Genomic DNA, 20251 nt, shown 5'->3' with positions numbered 1-20251 from the left:
GTATTTGTCCCAATATGTTATAGTAACAGACTGTGAATTAAATATAGAGTAATGCCTTTTAGGAAGTAAAATATTTATATTCCTTTGTATTATAAGTCAGTTCCATTTCTGTCAATTTTATGAACTTGGCTAGAAAGGAAATTACACTTGATAAATAATTTAAATTCAACTGCAAAACTGCTGTTATTGAATAGTTAAACCTATTTAACATAAAGATGCAGTCTTAACAAAGGTTCTCCAACATTCCAGTTCAAGAAATGACTTGCATCTCATTAAAAAGTATTGTCACCCATCAAAGTAAGAAAAAAAAAAAATTAAAAATTTTTTCTAATAACTGTGTGACAAGTATGTGTACTTACATTTTTATGAGAACACTTAACTATGTGTTTGTAGCAGGGAACTATAACATCCATTTCTGGACTTATGAAAAATGCAGGGTTTAAATTATCTCATGCGTTTTATTGACATGTTTTCTTTTCAAAGTGGATACTGAATTTTATTTCCTTCTATGATATCATAGGTTGTCTGTTAAATAGAATTCTTCCCTTTTCATTTGTTCAGCCCAGAATACGAATGTCTCAGAAATCATGTTGTATTTTTCTAACATCTGTTCAGTCTTTCAAATTCCTTAGTTCTGCAACATGATTATTTTGAAGGTACATTTCAATGAAACACATTAATAGGCACTGAAAAATAGAGTATAAATTGACTAGCTGCTCATGTGAGAGTTGTTTGAATGTAACTTTATTTGAATACTTCTACGTTTCTTGTAATTTGCTGTTTTTAAGCTGTGACTATAGTATAAAATTCACCCCCACCTTTTTTTTTTACTTGTAAGGCTTACTGGTTTACTTGTATTTTCGTTTGTTCATGCTTTTGTCAGATTGTTGAAGAGAGGAGACAGTTGTCACACTTAGTCAAGTTAGGTAACTTGTGATTATATAGAGGAAGGCTAAGGAATTGAGACTGTTTTAGACTGTCTGCATCCCATGCTGCATCTAACCATCTGAACACACAAAATTCTCTTAAATTTCATTGCAGCTCTTGTGGTGGATTGACCCTGGCTGGACACCAAGTACGCTTCCCTTCATCCTGGTCTCAGCTTCACTCCTGAATTTTCTCTCTCTCCTCCCTCCCAGCAGTGCAGAGGGACAGGAAGTGGGCTGGTTCATCACACATTGTCTCTTCCACTCCTTCCTCCTCACAGTCTTCTCCTGCTCTGGCATGGAGTCTCTTACCGTGGGATGCAGTCCTGCAGGTGCAGATTGCTGCAGCGTGGGTCCCACACCGGCTCACAAGTCCTGCCAGCTGGAGTCTCCTGCTCCAGTGCGGACTTCCCACAAAATCACCACCTCCTTTGGCCATCCAGTTGATCTGGTGCAGGGCCCTCCATGGGCTGCAGGTGGATCTCTGCTCTATCCACACTCTCCATGGGCTGCAGGGACCAGCCTGACTCCCCATAGTCTGCACCCGGGCTGCAGGAGGTCTCTCCTCCAATGCCTGGACCACCTCCTGCTCCACTTCCTTCACTGAGCTTGGTGTCTTCGGGGCTGTTTCTCTCACATATTCTCACTCCTCTCTTCAGCTGCAGTTCTGAAGGTTTCTTTTTTCTCACCTTTCAAATTACATTATCCCAGAGGTGCTACCACCGTCACTGATGAGCTTGGCCTTGGCCAGCAGTGGGGCTGTCCTGGAGCCGACTGGCACTGGCTCTGTAGGACATGTGGGGAAGCTGCTCACAAGAAGCCGCTCCTGTAGCTCCCCCATGACCACAGCCTTGCCAGGCAAACCCAGCAGAGACTTTGACTTTAGAAGCCCTCAGGTAGTTGAGAACTACAGCTGATTCTGTACTACCATCTGTAGATTTACCACAGTGCAGATTGCTTCAGTGTTCGAGGGTTTTTTGTGGCTTTCCTTCCCCACCTGTAGAATAAAGATTGTACTATTTACTAGCTTTACGAAAGAATATTGAGATTCTGCAAAAAGTAATTTGAGATTAAATACCTTCCAAATACAAATTACTGTTATGTTAGTAGAAGAAAAATGGTTAAATTAATATCATTTTTTAAATTATGCTTTAGTTACAGATATTACCAAATTAGGAAGAGGGAAAAAAAGGAAGAAATTGAATCAGTCACTTTGTTTTTGCAGGTTCTTTCATGTTGGTGAATACATCTGGGAGATTTGCGGGACAGAAAGCTCACCTCCTGATGCCCCATCTGAAAGAAAATGATACACATTGTATTGATTTTCACTATTATGTTTCAAGCAAGAGTGGAGCTAGCCCTGGCACTTTGAATGTGTATGTGAAGGTTAATGATGGTCCTGTTGGTAACCCAGTCTGGAACACATCTATCACTGCTACTTGGAACAGAGCAGAACTGGCAATTAGTACTTTCTGGCCCAATTTTTATCAGGTATGTTTTACTTTTTATGAAATTTTGTTTCTCATAATAGCCATCTGGTTCTTAATCATCATTTTAACTTTAAATCAAAATACCTTTCAGTATGTCTAGTTGATCTTCATCTTAATTACATTTTTGTACGTGATGCTAAATGTTTGTTTTTACATACATATGGCTGTGTTTATATGTTTACATATATTTATAGAAGTGTATGAAATGCACACATGCTCTAAATATGGGTGAACTAATTATGTTGAAAAAAGTCTAGAAATTTTGCTATTGATTTCAGTCAATTAACTCTATTTCTCTGTAATAAATTCACTCGTTCTTTCAGTTCATTAGGGATGCTGGAATTGAATGCCAATAGATTTTATTACGGTATAGTCTTCAAGTTTGATTTAGATTAGCAATACTTGTTGCTTTAGAATCTTTGAATCCTCAGTTCAAGGCTTTACTCTGAATGCAATATCCGTTTGTTCTGTCCAGTAGTAAACATAAATATAATAGTGGCTGTCATAGGAATGGGATTCTGATTGTATCCTAAAGACTAAGGGGGACAGTCCCTTAGGGTGCTGCTTTTCTGTAGGAAGGTTTACAGATTTTACAGTTACTTACTGTTCTATAGTAGTTCAATGTTTTTTCTCCTTCCTGTGAAAATACAGTCTATGTCTCCACAAACAAGTAACTTAGTTTAATAAGAGCAGACCAGTAGCATGGAGATGTTATTGAAGCTCCTCCATCTTCACGTGAAGTTTGGAAAGTTTTAATTGTATTTTATTTGTTCCCCTGTTCTCAATATTGTTACCATACTTATGGTTTGAAGCTTTCTGAAGAAAAGCCATCCCAAAGATGGGGGTTCCTTGACTGCAGACCTCCCTAGGAGGTACAGTGTTGCTCTTCCACCATTCTGTTCTTGAAAGCAACACCCTAACAGCAACGCCCCAGTTACCAGTGTCAGGCGTGGCAGAGTCTTGTTTCTGCATTTGCTGTTTCAGGTAGCCAGGTATTTGTTGCCCCATCATATTCTCATGATAGGTTTGGCAATGTCCACTGCAGGTACTCTGGGAGGCTACAGTGGACTCCTTTCTGTGTCTGCAGCATCTGATCTGTGAGGACGTCTCAAGTGAACTCAATTTGTCCCTTTTGAGCCCTTTTTCTTCTAAGGAAAAGAAAATGCTGAAGAACTTTCTGGAGTCTTTTCTTCTGTGATTGTTTCACCCACAATGAAACAGAAAGTCCTTCTCCAAAAGATGAGTTTGGAGTGCCAGGAACATTTTATTCTTGGAATGTGGGATGCCTGGCAGTGGATGCAATACTTGCAGACACGAAAGAGCATACTTATTCATTTTCTTTTGCCTCTGCTAGTGTGTTCCTAGGTTTGATAGCTGGTATTCAAAGGGTCCACATTTGCATCCAGTGTTCTGTCCGAGGTTCCTAGGAATTGGTGCAACTGCATTGTCAGGGCTTCCTGGAAAGGATTCAGGGTAGGCTTACGGACATCTCAGCAAACTGTATGATGTGGATCTTTTATAATTGTCTGCAGGCTCGATGAGGTAATACTGGTGCCTTTTCTAGAGGGGCAGGCATTATTAGCAGAGCTGGGGTTCACTTCAGCATGTGGGAGAAGCTGTGTGCTACCTGACTCTCTGGAGCATGAGGCTATATCCTGATCACAAAGTCCAAGCTCGGTTTAGTCATACATCTGTCAGGGTGAAAGGGCAGTGTGTATTTTGTTGCCTCTCAGAGTTCAAGGAGTGTCTAGGTGATGCTCTCTGTCATATGGTTTGGTTTTAGGTACTCCTGTGAGGAGCAGGGAGTTGATATCCATAATATTTAAGTGTCCTTTCCAACTCAGGACACTCCAATGGTTCTCTGACCTTACATCAAGACCTCACGTTACCAATTTGATACTAGTGTTGAGAACGCTTTTCAGTGCTGCCAAAAAGCCTTTCTGTCTTCACTGAAATAATGAGGACCAGCCTGTGGTGTTAGCCTCAGTGGATGGTGGGAGAAGAGGATAGAGCACCCCACAGACAATTTTGTGGCTGACATTGAATGTAACTCAGTGGTTTATAATGTGGAATGTACTGGAAGGTTTTGTGAATGTGGTGGGTGGTTCAGGAGTACTGAATACTGAGTAAATGTGTGACTGTGTCACTTCTGTCCAAGTCTGTAATGTCCCCATCTGTATAGTGAATTAGTAGAGAAGCTTCCAGTTTCCTGTCTTCTGAAAGGAGTCTGGTTTTTATGCAGCAGAACTGCTCTGGAATCAGCAGTCAGTAAGAAGAGGGTTGTGCTTCAAAGTCTCACAAGTCTCACTCTAGCTCTGAATCAAAAGGCTGATGTGGACAGGGCAATTTTAGTAGAAGAAGCCTTGACTCTGACTATTAATTTTAAGGTAAATTAACATGTTCATAAAAATACATGCAACCTCTGAGTGTTTCAAATGTTATTAATGTAATTAATAATAATCTGTGTCAGATTCCTGACAATATGATACATCTAACTGATGTCTGAGTAATAAGGGTGTTTGGCCATAAAAACAGAAGGATAACCTTTCCCATCCTCTTTCTCTTCAAGACCTGCCATCTGGACTGTTCACTGTTATTCATAGGTGAGCCCTTACATACTTGGATGGGGTACTGCAGTTTAGCAGATTACCACACATCAGCTGATGTGTAATAGATGCCTGAGCCTATCTGTAATGGATTCTATGTGCTCTCCTTGCTGCTGGAAATGTTGAAATTTCTGCATAATCTTTCTTTCACTGTGGAGTACACTAAGTCATTTTCTTTGTATTTGCTGCATATAATCTGAAATAATACCTAGTCAGGTACTGCAATTTAGCTGATGTGCCAAAACATCTTATGCTATGTTAATATCCATGGCGGTGCAGGGAATCACTGTTAAATACTGTAACTTCACTGGTCTTATTGTAAATAAGCTCATTTATTCTCGAGGAAGTGCTGTCACCATTTCAAGAGCTTACGGTTAATTGTCTCCGTTTTTGGTTGCCTCCATCCTCTCAGAGATCTGTGATGCAATTTCCTCACTTGAGTGCTGACATTTGCAATTTTTCATTGTTTCTGAACTCTTTTCATCAGTTTTCATATTTTTCTTCTTCACAGAGTTTGTTGTGGGGGAAGGCAGGAAGTTAGCTGCAAGCAGCTGGGAGAAGGGCAGGAAGACGAGAGAGGGTATATGTGGATCTTTTGAGAATATGGCTCCAAGTTACGTGACAGCTCAGGTGACTGCATGAATAGTGGGGAAGACAAAGGACTCACTGATGGGTGAATAACATAGTACCAAGTCTGTTTCCTAAGCTGCTATTCATTTGAGTCCAAAACTCCAACATCCTTTGGCACAAATGCATGTGTTCCTCACAAAACCTCCCAGATACACAAAACTTCCTCCCAGTGATTTTCTGAGTTTGTCTGACCTTATTGAACATAATTAAGAAAAGCCCACTAAGAAGATTTTTAGGGAATGACGGAGCCCTTTTTAACTTTTCTTATATGAAAGTTGGTAGTTTCCCTATGAGTAATCTCCAAGAAAAGACGTGACATTAAGAGGTGAAGGGACAAAACAATGTAATTGTGTGATTGTCTTTGTTGTGTTTTAAATCACATAATCCATGTAGCCATCCATATCTGTGAATGTTTTATAATTCCATTCCATTAGCAGAACATCTACAAAATGCAAATGAAACCAAAATGTACCAAAGAACTCTGAGGACAAATTATATACCATGACATTTCAGAGTTATAAAATTTATACAATTCAATATTTTTAAAAACACAGTGTGCTGTGTCTGTTTTGCTGTTGAAAAATGTAGGCAAAATAACTCCCACTAATGGTAGCTGACTACAAATCAGATTATGTAGTATGGAGTGAATTTTAATCCATCTTTTAAAGTTGGTTTGAGCCATGTATTGTGAATGCATACAAGCATAGTGTTCAAAAGACTTAATAATTAACAGTAGTTTATTATTGTAGCATCAGTTGCCCCAGCTTGTTAATGCTTTTCAGGTTGGGTTTCTATTTAGAATCGACTCTTTAGAAGTACAGTCTCTGAACAAAATAATTAATTTCTTTTAATGTACCCTTCTCTTTTTGCCAGGTAATTATTTGTGTATGTTTCACACCATAGGTAAGCTGTACTACATATATATCACAAATCACAATTATAACCTGCCTGTAACAACACTAATTGTGGATTACTTGCTGATTATCTAAATTGTCAAGTATTCTGATGATTAATGATGTAGTTAATTCCATAATTAATGATCTTCCAAGTACTGCGGCCTAACATGTGCCATTGATTTTGGGTTATGTCTGCATTGCTGTCCAGTTAGCGATAACAGTGTACTTGCAGTAACATGGCTTCAAGATGCCAAACACCTTCTGAGAGTCCAAGATAATCAGCACAGCTTGTTCTTTTCTGCTGTGCCTCCTGGTCTCTGAGCTATTTGTTTTGAAGTAGCTGGTGTATTTCTGCAGGTACTAGTCTTATTTCTGTTTTATAAAACCGCTGTAGGAGTGCCCCCCTGAGGGAGCATTGCCTTCCTCTTTTTAACATTGGTCATGGGAGAAATTGTTTGCTTCACTGAGCTACTGTCTACTTGGTGCATCTTAAGCAAGAGCATCAAGGAGTTTATCGTGCCTTTGGAGACAGCCTGCAAACAAAACTAAGCTTCACATAATTCCTAAGACCTTCGCCCTCCTCCTAACTTGAGTAGAATTAGAATGTACGCAGAAAAAGAGAATTGAATGTTACACAGATTTTTCTGGTTAGTGGCAAGATTGTTTTTAGATTCTTGGGATCAGTCTCAATAAGTTGAGAGGCTCTAAAATTGATGCTTTGAGATACAAGTCATGAAAAGGCTGCTCACCTAGTGAGGAGAGGGTGACAGGGGTTTTTTTTTTGTGTACGTTTTTATTTTCTTTAATTTTTGGATGTTTTTTCTCATTTGGATTTTTTAGCAGGAGTAAAATCTGGTGATTTCAGGGTTGTTTCCCCTAGGTTAGTTAATGATTCTCAGACCAATTAGTAGGATTTAAAATACATTTTTCATTTTAGAAGTATTGCCATTTTGGAACATTACAATATGCAAAATGCTACTACAGAGTTGAGTCTGGTAAGTGGCTTGTGTTCCCTGCTTCTAACCTTTCAAGCGAGCAATTTTGCACAGCTCCACTGCAAGTCACATACCATTCCCCTATCAGTTTTTATATTTTGAATTATTTTCTTTGTACTTTGCTGGAAGTCAGTCATGGCAGCAGTGAACTGAAACAAATCTTGATTAAACAAAACAACAAATGCTGCAGATTTAAAATCCAGAAATGGAATTGAAAGGATTAAAAATAGCTTCCAGTGGAGTAACACAACTGTCTGTACCACTGCACTGTCTTTAAACCTAAAATCCTATGAAGCTGGAATGAGAAAATGGGGTAAGAGCCTGGCAGTAATTCCTGATCCTTTTTAGTAAGGACACAAAGGAGTTGCATGGTATCACTTCACAGAGATGAGATTTACCCTTTACCATTCTGACACTTTCCCCTGTAAATGAGGACTTTAGGGAATAAGAAGCAGTAGATCCAACCTAACTTTTAAAATCTGGACTTAAACATACATTTTTTCATAACCTGCTTTGTACATGTTTTGTTTGGAGTTTGTCTCATGTAATGTACTTAAATCCTCGTCTAGGACAGAGCATTAAGCTTCTTGTGCAATAAAGGTTAGGCTCACATTTTTGTGTGTTTTGTGTGTTGCATTCAGCTGCACACACACAGTTCGTGAACTGTGCTTTGAACTCCAAAGAAACTTTGAAATGCATATTGCATTTTGAATCACAAACCTGTGTCAGGCATCTTAACTAGCTCTTCTTCATTGACTTATGTGCTTTGGCAATAGCTATTTTGAGAAGGATGCACCAGGGCAAACCATGTACCTAAATTTAAAAACCCCAGCAGTCTAGAAATGGTCACAAGTAAGGAGGCATGCATTTTTTGTCACGTGCACAAGGCTCTGTTGCTTTTTCCTGTCCCTTGCTCCTAAACCAGAAAAACATTTAGGCTTTCAGTAGAGAAATACAAGACAGCAACTGGTTTAAAAACAGAGAAGACAAAGATTTAATAAGCCATAATGTCAGGAGTTCAGTTTTCAGTCTGGCTTGCTTGTTCCTTTGTGGTCTCGGATTGGCGGCAACCACCAAAATGTTGTTTCACCTGCTTGAGTGCGCGTGAGAGGGCCAGGTGGTAGCTGTGCAGGTGTGAGAGGTGGGAAGGGAAATGGCAAGAAGCAAATTCCCAGCCAGGGAGGCCTGAACACATTTTAGGCAGCCCACATCAGTAAGCTGTGATGGACCTCTGCAGGGCCTGGGAAGGATCGAGTCAGGAACCTCCCTTCACATGGCTTTGATGAGAAAGCAGTTGCTGCTATTGTGGCCTGGTGATAAGGCAGATAGTCCCTAGGATGAGTCAGAAAGGGGAGAAGAATTCAACCCACAGGGTACAAGTCAGTGCCAATTTTTTGGAGAGAAACTGTTCCCAATGCTTTATAAAGTACAGTCAAAGAAAGGTGCTCCATGTGGCAAAGCAGAGCAGGGAGAGAGGAGAGTGCAGCGTGTGATGCAGCACTGCCTGCTCACTGGGGATGCAGGGGGGCAGGACTGTAGCCTGAGCTTAAGCAGCTTTCTTAATACTCCTTTCTCTTTCTTGTTTTTGCAAAGGGCTATTTTTAAGTCGTGTGAAGGACAGTGTTTATATTAGGTACAATCCACCTTTTGACTGAAAGTGTTGTAATTTTACAGCAACAAAGGCAGGAATTATGGAGTGAGGTTGTGTGGCAACAAAACCTGTTTATTTCTATTGTTCTTCGGAACAAACGAGTTATCTTGAGTCGCACATTTTCAGCGGTAAGCATTTATGTTGGTGAGCAGACTCCCTTTCTTTGTTCCTATGTAGCAAGGGGAAGTGGCAGGAATGAAAAGCTAATTTTGCTCTTCAGTGAAGCAGGGAGGATCAGGGACAGTGCAGTGCTAAGCCGCTTCCCTGGTTCCTGTTTGGCAGGCCTGTGACGGAGAGAACGGTGTAAAACAACTCTCAGGGCAGTGTTCAGCAGTTTTTCCTGAGCAAATGAATTCCGTGTTTTAACCAGTTGTTTCCGGACTGATAAGGTGGCGGAATAATAGGCAAAAAATCCAAGGGCCGCCCAGTCTGACATTGCTGGAGTGTTTTCTCTGTTTTGACTGGAGTCTTTTGTATTGCCTGCAGGTGTTGCATCAGCTGTGAGAAAAGGCAAAGTTTGGAGGTGGGAGTAAAAAAAGTTAATGTTTACAAGCCAAGCTACTTTTCAAATGGGAAATGATGGAGAAAACTGGATATGAATTGAGTTTCTAGGTTTTATTTCTAGTGAAATTACTAGGAAAACTGATCCAGATTTGTGAAGAGTCTTGACATCCCTATTGTAAGCTTTTCAGTGAATAAATGGACTACCAGAAGTGTTACTCAGGTCTCTCTCTCACAGCATGTAGCTCTCTTACCAGGGCTTTCAGAAACCTGTAATGCATAGGATCGAATTCCTTTTTTAATTTAAAAAGGAAAAATGCTTAGTTAGGTACTTGAGTCCGTAATCTTCATTCATCAATTTAAATAAAACAAAATACTGAATTTGTTTACAGCAGTTGATAGTATTTCACAGCCTGTGAACAGAAGAGGGATTGTATTACTATACTTGGAATGAACTGTCATGTTCATAGAATCATAGAATGATTTGAGTTGGAAGGGACCTTAAAGATCATCTAGCTCCAACCTCCTGCTGTGTCTTGCACACCTACCATAAAAACAGGTTTCTCAAAGCCCCATTCAAGCTGTCCTTGAACACTTCAAGGGATGGGGCTCAGTTTCTTCAGGAAACCTGTGCCAGTGTTTCACCACCCTCGCAGTAAAGATTTTCTTCCTAACATCTAATCTAAATCTACCTTCTCTCAGTTTAAAACCATCGCCCCTTGTTGTATCATTACAAGCCCTTGTGAAAAGTCCAGCTCTCCTGTAGGTCCCTTTTAGGTACTGAAAGGCCATAGAAATATCTCCAGGATGTATATATGGTTATATGTATACCTGTAATGTGGTGTCCCATAATGAGACCAAGTTGAATAAAGCTCTGAACAATCTGGTCTAGTGAAGGCGTCCCTGTCCATGACAAAGGAGTTGGAACTAGATGAGCTTTAAGTCACTTCCAGCCCAAACCATTCCATGATTCTATGGTCCCTGGAGCCTTCTCTTTTCTAGGCTGAATGATCCCAACTATTTAAGCTTGTCTTCATAGGACATGTGCTCCAGCTCTCTCATCATCTCTGTGGCCCTTGTCTGAACTTCCTTCAACAGGTTTCATGTCCTTCTTGGGCGCCCCAGAGCTGGATGCAATACTCCAGGTGGGGTCTCACTGGAATGGAGTAGAGGGGGAAAATCACTTGCCTTGACCTATTGGCCGTGCCTGTTTTGATCCAGCCCAGGATGCAGCTGGCTTTCTGGGCTGCAAGTGCATGTGGCTGGGTCATATTGACCTTCTCATGCAGCAACACCCTCCAGTCCTTCTCCTCAGGTCTGCTGTCATTCCATTCTGACCAGTCTGTATTTGTGTGTATTTTTTCTTTTATACATGTGTCAGCATCTCTCTTTGACAATGGTATGTCACTACTGGCTTTAGTGCCTCTTTCCATTTACAAAAAATAGCGTATTCCATGTCAGAAGAGATAAAAAGTTGCAGTCATTAAAGTTGGTATCAGTTTGGCTGTTGATTTTAATGGAAGCACGATTAAATTGACAGTATTTGAATTTGTAATACTTTTCTTTGGAACATACTGTCTTTAATGTCAATAATTGTAATTCAGTTGTATGTCCAACTGGCATTTTCTTGATGCACTGCCTGGCTTTTTTGTGTAATGGCATTTTGGTATTTTGTCTAGAGATACAGCAAGGCATTTTAGATCATTCATTGAGTTTTTCTTTGCTGTTGTCATTAGCAGTTCTTATTCAGTTGTTTCAGGGTTGTAGTTTCTGCCTATGAACTGAAGGAATGGGTTTATGTTTAGAATCTACAAGGTTTTTTGTCTGTGAGTAGATTGCAATCCTGAGGTACTTAAAGCCTCTCCAAGAGACTGTAGCTAAGCTCCCCTGTTATGAATTACAGAAATTATTTTGTGATCTACTCAGGTATTGCATAAGTATTCTTTTCTAAAGCTCACGTTATTGATCTTGCTGGAAGTCAGGTAGGTCTTTAGGAAAGACACTCTTATGCAGCATTTTTAAAAAACAGTTAAGTCCTTGTGTCATGGCAAAGCATAGTCTCGGAAGTGATCTTGCAAAGGGGTGCTTACAGCTTCCTCTGTGACCTGACAGAACCTATCAGCTGGCCAGTTTGAATATGGACAATTCTTTAAGCCACTTAAAATTGTGACCACCTCTGTGATCCACACTTAAGAATAGACACACCCCGGGCAGAGCGCTCTCTCGTTTCCGGTGCTGGGACAGGTGGCTGCGGGCCCCGTGTGGGGGCCAGCGGGCCCGGCCAGGCCCTGCTTTGGCCAGGCTGGGCCAGGCCACGGCCATCCTGGAGCCGATGGGCCCTGTTCCACCCACGGAACCGCCTGCACAGCCTGCTATGGGCAGCCGGAGCAGCCCAGCTCCCCCTCTCCAGTGCGGCCAAAATTCAGCTGAAGCTGCACCACTGTCCAACCAAAGATCATGTGACCAACAGCGATAAGCGACATTCCAGCTGCAAGGCCCGGGTGAGATTAACCCTTTTAGTGCTGTGATGAGCTGAAAACCTGAGGGAAAAGAAAGAGGAGATGCTTAAAACTGAAATTCTGTTGTGAAGCTATGATATATCAGAGTATCCCGTTGTAATTTCATGAAGGCATGGGGGGTGGAGTGTTCAACTTGTACTTGTGAGCAAAAGCATCTGTGCTGAGATAGGCAGATGCTGAAGCAGCTGTAATTTGATGAGAAGTTTGAACAGGGAGATGGAAGCGATGAGGACTCTTGCTCCACATGGAAAGGGGAAGACCTCAGTTCCTAGAGATGCTCCCAGAGAGAGTTCTAGAGATGAAGATGAGGAGGACCCTTTGCTCCCAGGGAAGGAGGAGGGCCTCTGTTCTTAGGGATGAAATGCTCCCAGAGATGGGTGAAGAGAACTTTTGTTTCTGAACGGCTCAACCTTAAAATGGTACCCCATTAGCTCAAGAGTGGACCCTCGAAAGCAGTTGTGGGAAAAGCTGCAAGTCAGGGAAGGGACTCACATGTGAGCAAAGAACCAGCCCGGGCGGCTGTCTCGTTGTGATAATGTTTTCATAGCATGGGCAAGAGAGACTCCTTTTCCTAAATGGACTAAACAAGGTTATTATGGAAGTGGTAAACAGACTGAACATCTCAAGGGTTGTCTTTTTACATTGTCACTGGGAGAAGGGAGAAAGGTGGGGGGAGGAGAAGAGTTCTGAAGGTGTGGTATGATTTTTTTTTTTTTCCCCTCTTTTAGGTCTGTTAATAAACTTCTTTATATTCTTTCAAGTTTGGTGCCTGCTTTGCTTTTCTCCTAATTCTTATCTCACAGAAGGTAAATAGTAATGAGTATTTTGGACCAAACCACTACGCTAAATTGGTGTTTCTGCCTGGTTAAAAACCGAACCCACTACACCTTGTTATCTGGCAGTCACATTTTTAGCAGAAAACTTCTGACTGGTTTGGCTGGCTGCCCCACAGGTCTGCATGTGCCAGTTCCTCAGGGTATTTCATAGAATTTAGCATGTCTGAAAGTTGAGAACCTTTGTAGTTGAAAAAAACTACTTTACTCTGCAGTGATGAGATCATGGATCAGGTAGGCCTTTCAGATGGCTTTGTGCTGCTCTTCTTATGCTGAGTGCTCCATAAGAAAGAGAGGGTTGTTTTTGGGGATTTTTTTAAAGTTATGTTTCAGTAAAACCCAGGAAGTTAATTGTTGGGGTGTTTTTCTTCTTAACAGAGAAAACTCAAAGCCACTAGGGAATACAGAAAACAAAGGTAACTGTCCCCAGCCCACTGTGTTTTTACAGGCAGGTCTTTGCATCCATACCTAGATTCAGTTATCTCAGGGACTTAGTTTGTGGCAGCATATTTCCCTGGGAAACTTCTCCGTCACTTCTGAGGCCTGGTTGTCTGCTCCCTGTTCTCCACTACTGTGTTGCAACATCTGTGCCTTAACTGCAGGTTCCTGGGGCTATGCCATGGTTCTCATACCCTATGGTCTTTCAGATGTTCTCTGCTTGAAATAGGCTTGGTAGCTCTTCAGGAAACAGAGCAGTCTCTGCCTTCTTTCAAAGGCACCAGCATAGTTTTTTTTCCCCCAGAGATTGTTATACAAGTGGAGTATGAGCAACTTTGTCGCATTTGTTAATAGAGAGAAACGCTTGTTCTTTTTTCAAAGGTCAGTGGCTGCAAACAGGAGCTGCATTCTTGGGGCTTGCACTGCTGTTAAAACTTAGGGTTACTTTGTGCACATCACCTCTCTATTTCCATTTCAAGGTTGTTAAGATGAGGGTAATAATCACGGTTAGAAAAGTTGTTTCAGGTCTCTGAATGCAAGTTATTCTTTGAGTCTTTGCTCTTTATCTTTTTTAAGAACTTCTGCTTCCCAAGATAGTTAAGACCAATTCCATCAGGAGATTTTCTTCTTTGTAGGAATGAAATTTTGAATGGTGTTGCTCTGGATGTTCTACTAAATGCTGGGAGCCAAATCCATACCCTGTTTAGCCTGTTGCTGTGGATCAATAGTATCAGCTTTAAGAGCCAGTAGAGTGCCATCTAGCATTTAGAAGGCCACAGACTGAGGCTTGTGACCGAGCAATCCTTTTCTTGCAGAACTTGTTTCTGAAAAATTTCTTTGGCAGCATTTGGACTTCGCTCTTTGACACCTTGTGGTTTTTTCTGGCTGCATGGTTCATGTAGTGGCGACACTGGCGCTGTAGGTTGAAACTTGGTGTAGACAGGAGGCAGAACTAGAATGAAAAGTAATTTTTTCCTTTTCAGCCAGGTGAAGTTAATCCAAATTTACAGCAATTTTACTCCAGTGAGACTGGAGGGAGAAATGGACAGAGGTTAGGAGGATCAAATCTGGGAGAGAACAACAGATTGGTGTCCACAGGCAGAGCAATGAGAAAGAAGGGAGAAGGCAGAGGCAGAAGGGCATGAAGGTTTTTCTCTCCTCAAGGTTTGTTTTAAAATCAGAATCAGTGTTCTGACAGTGTTTATTCAACATCAGGAAACTGTGATATATTACGGAGCTGTATGTTACCCTCGTAAAATGTTTGCATTTCGTATCATTCAGTGAGGGATATGGTACGTAGTGTGTGCATCTGTTCCGAGGTTAAGCACAACATATGTGTGAAGAATAATTTCTAAGCTTTGTCTTCCTCAGGGTGCTTCCTAAGACCAGTTACAAGAAGCAATTAGAGTTAACTTCCTGAGCAAAAGTGAAGTATTAATAACAAAAATAAAAATCACAACCTGGATTTTAGCGTGTACTTCTTGAGCATTGGTTTGGCAATGTACCTGCTAACATTGCTGGCATATTTTCTCCTATTCCATAAGAACATTCTTGGGATGTTCAAAGCTAAGGCTCCCAAACTTTGGAGAGGTTTACTTTAGAGTGTACTCAATTCAAATGACGAGAACGGTCCATTTATTTTGTGACCTATTTATAGCCATTAAACAAACCGTGGCAAATGGATCTGCTTTACTTAATTCACTGCATTTGGTGAAAGATTAAAAGCATGGAAAATACATTCCTGAAAATAGGTGTGTTTGTGTCTGATACCCTGCAAATCTCTGTATACTACAGAATTGTAGTTTTTAAAATAAAAGCAGTTCATTCTGCAAGACAAAGAATTGAAAATAAAATACCAGTCTTAAGGTGTTTATTAAATAACTACTTTGGCAGACCAAATAATAGGGAGATTTGGTTATTTCTGCTGTGAGCTATATATGATCCTGCTTGTAAATCTCCAAAAATGGTGTAAACATGAAAAATTTAATTTAAGTTCTGGTTAATTTTAGTGATAAGAACAACACATATTGAGGGTTTTATGATTGTGTTTTGTTTTCCAGGTGTTCTTAAGATATTGAAAGAATTGATGTATTTTTCCATAACAGACTGTTTTTATATTCCCTGTGTTCCAAAGCTGCTAACTGAAATTCTCTTTCTGCTTCTCAGGTTGTTTTTGAAGTGGTTACTTCAGGTCACCGTGGATACGTGGCTATTGATGAAGTGAAAGTTTTAGGACATCCATGTAGTAAGTACCTGTCTTGTCTTGTAAAGCCAGACCCCCTAAAATGAACGTGCCACTATGCTTCAATAAATGTGGAGCAAAAGATGAGGAAGATGTCAGAAAACAGTGTCACTGCTGTAAATACAGGCTGGTATATATAAAGTGTTGCTAGCATGGCATCATTGCACCTTATTGGCTTTAAAGACATCTCTTTTAGGTGCACCTTGTGTACAGCACTTAGCATGAGCCCCAAACCCAAACTGGGCCATATGGCAACTCTTTAGGACAAAATCACCAAGTCATCATGGTTCTCTGATTCTAAGATTTGTTGATGAGTTTTCTGTCTGCATCAAAAATTCAGTGCCGCCACATTCTGAGACATTACGGAGAGCAGGTGAACAACACAGCAGCTGACTATATAAAATTATTTTTTCCAAGGCTTAGAAGGAAGAAAACTCAGCTGGCTGAGGTCTGAGGCTTTGCTCATGTTCATGGCTCAGTTTCTGCACTGTTTTACTTCTTTATGTTTCAGATATGTTTCTTTATCCCATTATTAAGGATATGTAATACTTAATTAACCTGAATTGTCAAAACAAACCTTGTAAATAAAGCTTTAATGACGCAAATTTAAAGACATAATTGAACAAACTACTTAAATCATTACTTCACATATATTCTGTTTGTTAAGTAAGATTTATTAAGGTCGTACATGGAATGGTAGGTTGTAATCTTACTGACCAAATAAATGACTGAATGAGGAAGAAGACACCAACTTCTGTGTGATTGTTCCTCTTATACCATGTTGAGCTTGTATGCATTTATTGTGGCTTTTAAGTAAGAGCTGTGATTCCAAATAAATAGTGCTCTGTCGAATAGTACTGAAGCACCTCATAAAAATGGTTTTAGTGTTAATGGCAAGAAGACACACACATTTCTTCAAATACAGAGACACTTATGCAGAATCAGCAGTTGTTATTTCTGAGTCACTTATTTCTAATAAACACAGCAGGCTCTCATCTTGTTAGAAAGTATATGTGCTTCTGCATTTTTAATTTATATACTTGGTTCAGGTAGGATAAGTCTGAAGCATCATTTTAGCAGCTTACTAATTTTTTTATACAGATTTTGAGAGGTTTGATCTGTGCATTTGTACCAATCAATTCTCAAAACCTGCAAATAGCTCATGTTAATGTGGAGACTGAGTTATAGCCCACAGCATATAGAGTTCTAACATAACAGTGTTGTAATGCAAAAGCTTTAATGAAAGTTCTTTGATGAAGTAATTAAAATGTTAGAAATTAAGACATCAAACCAGTTAAATTGTCTAAAGAAAATGGAAAAAGTGTGAAAATTGAAGTAAAACTCATCTGTGTTTAAAACTTTGTAAAGCTCGTTATGATATTCTTTCTGTTTATTCCCAGAAAAAGTAGTTCTGGAATTATTAACTCTATAAACAAAAATTGAAATGGGAAAAATATTTGATAGGCAGTTGCCTGGGTAGTACAAACAAAGACCAAGCAGAAGACAGGTTGTAGGCACGAAGAAATGAAAGGGGTGGGTTGTGGTAGATGGGTAAGGGTTTTATGGTTTGTGTGTGTGTGTGTTTTTAAAACCCAATACACTTCTCCACTTAGGCCATGCCTGGTAATTCAGAAAAGCTAGTTTTCTAGAGTTTAAGAAGATCAAGGAAACAGTAAAATCAAGTGGGGTTAAAAGCAGATTTAAAAAAAACCCAAACTGACAGCTGAGAAATGGGGAATATACTGAAGAATTTTACTGAATAGTCTGACGTTAATAGTTTGATGGGCAGAAGTGGATAATTTTGTCTGTCTGTCCTAATTGGGAAAGGTTTTAAGAAAAAACAAGGCAGTATATGTAATAAATTTGCCATAAGGGTAGTTAGGAAAATATTTTATCCCATATTTAGATATTAATTGGAGCTATTTTATTCTATCTCCTCCTTCTTATGCTGTCTTGCACTGGATATTTAGCAACTTTTTCTTGACACTAGCTATTAATAAATTCCTTAAAAATGCAATTTCATCCAGCAATAAGGCTTTTTAAGAAAATGTGATCAACACTTTAAATTATTGTAATGCTCTGCTAGAAAATAGATGCTTAGTTTGCCAGTGTACCGCTAGTACTAAGATTTTCATGTTGAAAAGCAATGTTCAAAGCCTGGCTTATCTGTTAATATAGACAGTGCAAGAACTCTGCCTGGCTGCAGTAGGATTTGAATAGGCTGGGGAATACTGTGCCTTAAGGGATAGGTTTCTGTATAAAATATCTATGTTTTTTCTGTATTATGTGGTTGACTCTTCTTAGTAAAACAAAAATACACACTATCTTTTCTCCTTCAGGGGATGTAGTTCTTGTTAGAATATCAGTTTCATTCATTAGGTTACTTGTAGGAATGTTGCTTTAATTTTTACTGGGATTGTTTTCTCTTTCTAAATGAAAAGTAAGCATTGATGTGGAGAATATGTGTTGTGTTTTGGGGTTCTTTCTGCAGTGCTGTTGAAAGGAATTGTGTTTGAAGAATACAGCTGTAGTTGCTGAGGAGTGTTATGTTAGTATTTTAGCTGTTTGGTGGGCTGCATTCTAAAAGATCTCTTCTACAGACACTGTACTTGGTTAAAAAGAAAAACCTGTTCCCCTGATAGCATCACTTAACTTCTTACTGGCTTGTCCAGTTGGTAGTGTAAGCATCCAGTAGGTTTGTCTTCAAAACATTATTAGTTTCCAATATGATCTTTTTTAATAGATTGTTATTACAAGAGGAGTGCTGAGCTAAGATAATTTGTACAGCAGGAGCAATTAAACAGCACCCTTCTCTTCTGCTCTTTCCCAGGCATGGAAGTAAACCAGCCTAGAATCTAATGTGCAATCAGTGACTTGAACCTTTTAAAAGAGGAACTATTTTGCTTGTGTGGTGTATTTTTTGTAGCCAGTACTTTGGTCTTGCATAACTTCAGCACTTTTATCTTTTCCAACAGCAAGAACTCCCCATTTCTTGCGTCTTCAGAGTGTGGAAGTCAATGCAGGACAGTTTGCTACTTTTCAGTGCACTGCCAATGGTGGAACAGACTCAAGTGACAGACTCTGGTTACAGGTAATTTCTTTCTTTCCTTGTGCACTGAGATCTGGAGAGAGGAGAGACTCTGAAAGGAATGTAAAACGTGAAAAATTACAGGGCTGTCCATTTCATCAATATTAGATTTTATAGTGCCTTTGAACTGCTGCATTGTAGGTATTCTGTTGTAGAAAATGCTACTGGAAGATTTTCCTCCCTTGTTTCAGTGGAAAGCCTTACTAAAAATAAAGGTACTGTTTTCCTTACATGTGGTGGTCATGAGTAAAGGCTAAATCCCCAAGGAAAAACACATGACTTTCTTATAATTAAGTCTGTGCTGGCTAACTGCAATATTATGCATAATGATTTTCTTGGCTTACCTCTATCTCTGTTTAGTATTTTCAGCTAAAACTGCATACTTACAGTTTAAGTGTAGAGAAGACCAGTATGACAGTCAGATCTGACCTCCTGTATTACAGACCCAAAGAATCTTACTTATATTCATTGAATCCATTATTTCTTACTTAATCAGTAATGTAGCTTCTGGGTGGATGTCAGATCTTGATTTAAAGTCTTATCTCCAACTCATTTTCTTTCAGTCAAGACAGTGTTCCCTTATTCATACGTGTAGCCTGGTATCAGAACCGTGCCTTTTTGCTTGATCTCTTTTTATAATGGGGGTGCAAGTTTAACTGCTGTCTTGCTGCCATTATTACAGAGTTGTTCCCTACAGCAAACAATAGTCAGTCTTTGGACTTAGCGTTGGGAATACACTAGCCTCCACATCCCAGTGATTTCCATACATGAAAACCAACATGCCAGAACAAAGACATTGTCTGTGAGAAGGAAGTAAAGACAATTAAAATAAATGAAGCAGTGTCTGAGGAGATCACTCAGATGAAGCTGCAGTAAGTGGAGAAAGAGGAATAGGTGAAATTGGCAATGGTAACAGGTGGGACTTAGAAATGAAATTCTCTATTTTTGCAGTTTAAACAGTTTCAGGCTTTTACTGTACTTATCCTTTTCCATTGCATTTGCATTTTGTAAATTATTCGTTTAAGTGTGACAGGTTAAACAGCTGAGTCGTTGTAAGAAATCTAATACACAGAAAAATAAGCAAAATCACTTGAAAAGCAAAGCCTCATATTTACCTGTATATGAATAATAGACTGTTATGTCTGTTCAGAGAGTCTGATCAAATACAGTGAGGGCAATGAAAATCTCCTTTGGTTTTATTTGGGTTTGCATGGGTATTTCCAACCTCTTGGTGATACAAGGCTGATATTTTTCTAGTACTGCAGCCCCTTAAAGAGACAGTATTACACTGTTGAATTGGTAGAATTAGACCCCTGTCTTTCCTATGCCACCAAGATTTTTTGAAAGAATGATTTTTCTAGTCATAAAAGGGTTTAGCATGTATGGGAAAATAATGGGTTGCTATTTCATCAGTTATATCCTTTCTAGAAGCTTTG

At 39.7% G+C, this 20251-nt stretch overlaps 1 protein-coding gene across 11 annotated transcripts in view; it reads left to right on the top strand.

Annotated features, from left to right (window-relative positions):
- The window catches only part of PTPRM (protein tyrosine phosphatase receptor type M), a 453496-nt gene that overhangs the window by 133008 nt on the left and 300237 nt on the right, over positions 1-20251 (top strand). For all 11 annotated transcript variants that reach the window (XM_039549187.1, XM_039549181.1, XM_039549179.1 and 8 more), the window contains exons 3-5: positions 2152-2417; positions 15652-15730; positions 18703-18818. In XM_039549187.1, coding sequence (XP_039405121.1) covers positions 2152-2417; positions 15652-15730; positions 18703-18818 — 461 coding nt within the window. The remainder of the gene's footprint in view (positions 1-2151; positions 2418-15651; positions 15731-18702; positions 18819-20251) is intronic.

The sequence above is a fragment of the Corvus cornix genome, chromosome 2 (assembly GCF_000738735.6).
Source record: "Corvus cornix cornix isolate S_Up_H32 chromosome 2, ASM73873v5, whole genome shotgun sequence".
NCBI lineage: Eukaryota > Metazoa > Chordata > Aves > Passeriformes > Corvidae > Corvus > Corvus cornix.
Note: the sequence above shows the minus strand (reverse complement) of the source record. Positions and strands in the feature narration are given on the sequence as shown.